We start from the raw sequence: 5,000 nt of genomic DNA on the forward strand, positions 1-5,000 counted from the left end.
GAGCCAAACACAGTTTCGCTGTACCGGCCGTGTGTGGGCTTAATCTTTGAGACAAGCATATGCTACTGGCAGGATCAACCAGGTAGCCCGGGATGCCTGCCCGGCGGCGTTGTTTATGGGGCGGTAGTTTACACATTCATCTGTGTACGCATATTCAAATAAATTGTCCACAATAATAGCTCCATAGATTTGACCCACTGAGGCGCTCTCTGATTGGTTACATTTAGGAGGAAGAAGATTTGAACTGATTTGAGCAGCTGAGCGTTCTTTCATCAGTAGAAGTTCATCAAACCTCCTCCTCTCTGTCCATACAGCATCAGATAGAACAGGAAGCTGTCAGGAGAACACTTCCTGTTATATCTCATGCTCTGTGTTTGTGCTGCTGTACCATGTGATGGACATTAGATGGCGCCAGAGTTCTATAAATAATCTTCAGTTCTGTCTCAGAATAAGAGAGGTGTTCTCCTCCAATCACATCGTTACAGTATAAACAACACTCACACACAACCCCTAACTCCTAAACCCTATCCCCTAACTCCTGACCACTAAACCCTAACTCCTAAACCCTGACCCCTAAACCCTAACTCCTAAACCCTATCCCATAACACCTAACTCCTGACCCCTAAACCCTGACCCCTAAACCCTAACTCCTAACCCCTGAGCCCTAAACCCTAACTCCTATCCCATAACACCTAAACCCTGACCCCTAAACCCTAACTCCTAACCCCTAAACCCTAACTCCTAACCCCTGGCCCCTAAACCCTAACTCCTGACCCCTAAACCCTAACTCCTAATCCCTGACCCTCACTTCACCTTCTCCTGTCTCTAAACATCCAACTGTTTGTTTCAGAGACGAGAGACAGAAGAGCAAAGAAGAACAACACACACTACAGGTACACACACACACTCTGAACACACACACACACACACACACACACTCTGAACACACACAGACACACACACACTCTGAACACACACACACACACACACACACACACACACTCTGAACACACACACACACACACACACACACACACACACACACACACACTGAACACACACAGACACACACACACTCTGAACACACACACACACACACTACAGGTACACACACACACTCTGAACACACACACACACACACACACACACACACACACTCTGAACACACACAGACACACACACACTCTGAACACACACACACACACTACAGGTACACACACACACTCTGAACACACACACACACACACACACTCTGAACACACACAGACACACACACACTCTGAACACACACAGACACACACACACACTCTGAACACACACACACACACACACACTCTGAACACACACAGACACACACACACTCTGAACACACACACACACACACTACAGGTACACACACACACTCTGAACACACACACACACACACACACACACACACTCTGAACACACACAGACACACACACACTCTGAACACACACACACACACACTACAGGTACACACACACACACACACACACACACACACACACTCTGAACACACACACACACACACTCTGAACACACACAGACACACACACACACACTCTGAACACACACACACTCTGAACACACACACACTCTGAACACACACACACACACACACACTTAACACACACACACACACACTGAACAGACACACACACACACACACACACTCTGAACACACACACACACACACACACTCTGAACACACACACACACTCTGAACACACACACACTCTGAACACACACACACACACTCTGAACACACACACACACTCTGAACACACACACACTCTGAACACACACACACACACACACACTCTGAACACACACACACACTCAGAACACACACACACTCTGAACACACACACACACACTCTGAACACACACACACACTCTGAACACACACACACACACACACACACTCAGAACACACACACACTCTGAACACACACACACACTCTGAACACACACACACACACACACACACACACACTGAACACACACACACACTCTGAACACACACACACACTCTGAACACACACACACACACACACACACACACACACACACACTCTGAACACACACACACACACACACACACACACTCTGAACACACACACACACACACACACACACTCTGAACACACACACACACACACACACACTGAACACACACACACACACTCTGAACACACACACACACACACACACACACACACACACACACACACTCTGAACACACACACACACACACACACACACACTCTGAACACACACACACACACACACACACACACTCTGAACACACACACACACACACTGAACACACACACACACACACACACACACTCTGAACACACACACACACTCTGAACACACACACACACACTCTGAACACACACACACACACTCTGAACACACACACACTGAACACACACACTCACACACTGAACACACACACACACACACTCTGAACACACACACACACACTCTGAACACACACTCTGAACACACACACACACTCTGAACACACACACACACACACTCTCTGAACACACACACACACACACTCTGAACACACACACACACACACTCTGAACACACACACACACACACTCTGAACACACACACACACACACACACACACACACACTCTCTGAACACACACACACACACACACACTCTGAACACACACACACACACACACTCTGAACACACACACACACACACTCTGAACACACACACACACACGCTGAACACACACACACACACACACACTCTGAACACACACACACACACACACTCTGAACACACACACACACACACACACACTCTCTGAACACACACACACACACACTCTGAACACACACACACACACACACTCTGAACACACACACACACACACTCTGAACACACACACACACACACACTCTGAACACACTCACTGAACCAAACCAGAGCTAGGTGGAATCCGGGCTTTACTTCTTCTCTCCTTGTGCTCCTCACATCACTTCCTGTTCTTCCTTACATCACTTCCTGTTCTTCCTTACATCACTTCCTGTTCTTCCTTACATCACTTCCTGGTCTTCCTTACATCACTTCCTGGTCTTCCTCACATCACTTCCTGTTCTTCCCTCGCAGTGTGAAACCATCGGGAGCCTTCATCCCCCTCCACCTCCTCCCCTCTGGACCCTCTGGACACGCCCACTCCTCTACCCAGCTGTCAGTCAAACTGCTCTCCTCCCCCTCCCCCCTCTCCTCCCCCCCCGTCATGACCATCACTTTCCTGGGTCCCCGTCAGAGATCTGGCCAGGTGAGAGCTGGCCAGGTGAGAGCTGGGGCGTCTCCTCTGTCCTGCTCCCAGCTCTCCGTGGTCCTCCTCGCTCTGTGTCATGGCGTCCATCACGCCGCCCTCACATCCCACACGCCTCCTCTCACCATCGCCTCCTGGATCTGGCAGCAGGAGCGCCAGCTGTCGGACAGGAAGTGGCTGTGGAGGACGGAGAAGGTGGCGTTGTGGGTGCTGGGTCAGAGGGAGCAGCAGCTGGAGGTGAGCAGAGACGTCCTGCTGCAGACGGCGAGGGCGGCTCTGGGAGAGGACAGCGGCCTGATGGAGCGTTACAGCTGGAGCGTGGACTTCCTGTTGAGACACGAGCTCAGCCTGCAGCCCGTACACACCGCCGGCTTCAAACACCAACGAGGAAGACTGCCGAGGAGCGTCAGAGACCGGAGCCGCGCCTTCATACTCGGACTGTCTGAACAGGTCAGAGGTCAAAACACCTGAGACTCTTCTTCAGGTGTTTTTAAATGTTCAGAGAGAGACGATCGCTCACACTTTGATTTGTCTTCAGATCCTCGGCGGCCATCTTCCTCCTGAGTCTTTGGGCTGCATGGATGAGTTCTGCGTCTTCATCGACCCTCTCAAGTTCTCCGTCCACGACTCTTCGGCCTTCACGCTGCTCGCCTCCTCGGGGGACAAACCCGTCTTCAACGTGGTCCTGTCCGCCCTGTCTACTGGAGCGTTCCTGCCGCCCCTCCTGTTCTTCGGGGGAAACCCCTCACATGTTCCCGAAGGTTTTCCTGACAACGTCCTGCTGGAGGCACGACGGGAAGGATTCACCGACCAGGAACGCCACGAGATCTGGATCAACAAGGTCCGGTTCCTCAAGCTCTTATTGTGAAATCCCCTGTTCCTCACGCTCTTATTGTGAAATCCTCTGTTCCTCACGCTCTTATTGTGAAATCCCCTGTTCCTCACGCTCTTATTTTGAAATCCTCTGTTCCTCACGCTCTTATTGTGAAATCCTCTGTTCCTCAAGCTCTTATTGTGAAATCCCTTGTTCCTCACGCTCTTATTGTGAAATTCTCTGTTCCTCACGCTCTTATTGTGAAATCCTCACGCTCTTATTGTGGAATCCTCTGTTCCTCACGCTCTTATTGTGAAATCCCCTGTTCCTCACGCTCTTATTGTGAAATCCCCTGGTGATGTGACATCCTGCTCACCTGTCCTGTGTGTGTGTGTGTGTGTGTGTGTGTGTGTGTGTGTGCAGGTGTGGCGCCCCCTTGTGACCTCACAGTGTAACAGTGAGTCTGTCCTGATGGTGGACGTACATCAGGGTCACCTGACAGACGACTTCAGAGACTCGTTGTCCTCCACAGACGTCGTCTTCATCCCGTCAGGATGCTCCAGTCGCCTGCAGCCACTCCAGGTCGCCGTCACACCTGTGCTCAAGGACTTCCTGCAGGTACGCTTACCTGTCTCACATCTCACTATCCGTATCACCTGTCTGTCTCACCTGTCTCAATCTATCTCAGCTGTCTGTCTCACCTGTCTGTCTCACCTGGTTCAATCTGTCTCACCTGTCTCCATCTGTCTCACCTGTCTGTCTCACCTGTCTCAATCTGTCTCAGCTGTCTGTCTCACCTGTCTGTCTCATCTGCTTCAATCTGTCTCACCTGTCTCAATCTGTCTATCT

General features: G+C 50.6%; 1 protein-coding gene across 1 annotated transcript in view; it reads left to right on the forward strand.

Moving 5' to 3' along the window:
- Positions 1-5,000, forward strand: part of LOC132967116 (uncharacterized) — a 34,966-nt gene that overhangs the window by 25,615 nt on the left and 4,351 nt on the right. The window contains exons 21-24 of the mRNA XM_061033969.1: positions 851-893; positions 3,166-3,787; positions 3,876-4,178; positions 4,575-4,769. Coding sequence (XP_060889952.1) covers positions 851-893; positions 3,166-3,787; positions 3,876-4,178; positions 4,575-4,769 — 1,163 coding nt within the window. The remainder of the gene's footprint in view (positions 1-850; positions 894-3,165; positions 3,788-3,875; positions 4,179-4,574; positions 4,770-5,000) is intronic.

This window comes from Labrus mixtus, unplaced genomic scaffold (genome assembly GCF_963584025.1).
Source record: "Labrus mixtus unplaced genomic scaffold, fLabMix1.1 SCAFFOLD_136, whole genome shotgun sequence".
NCBI lineage: Eukaryota > Metazoa > Chordata > Actinopteri > Labriformes > Labridae > Labrus > Labrus mixtus.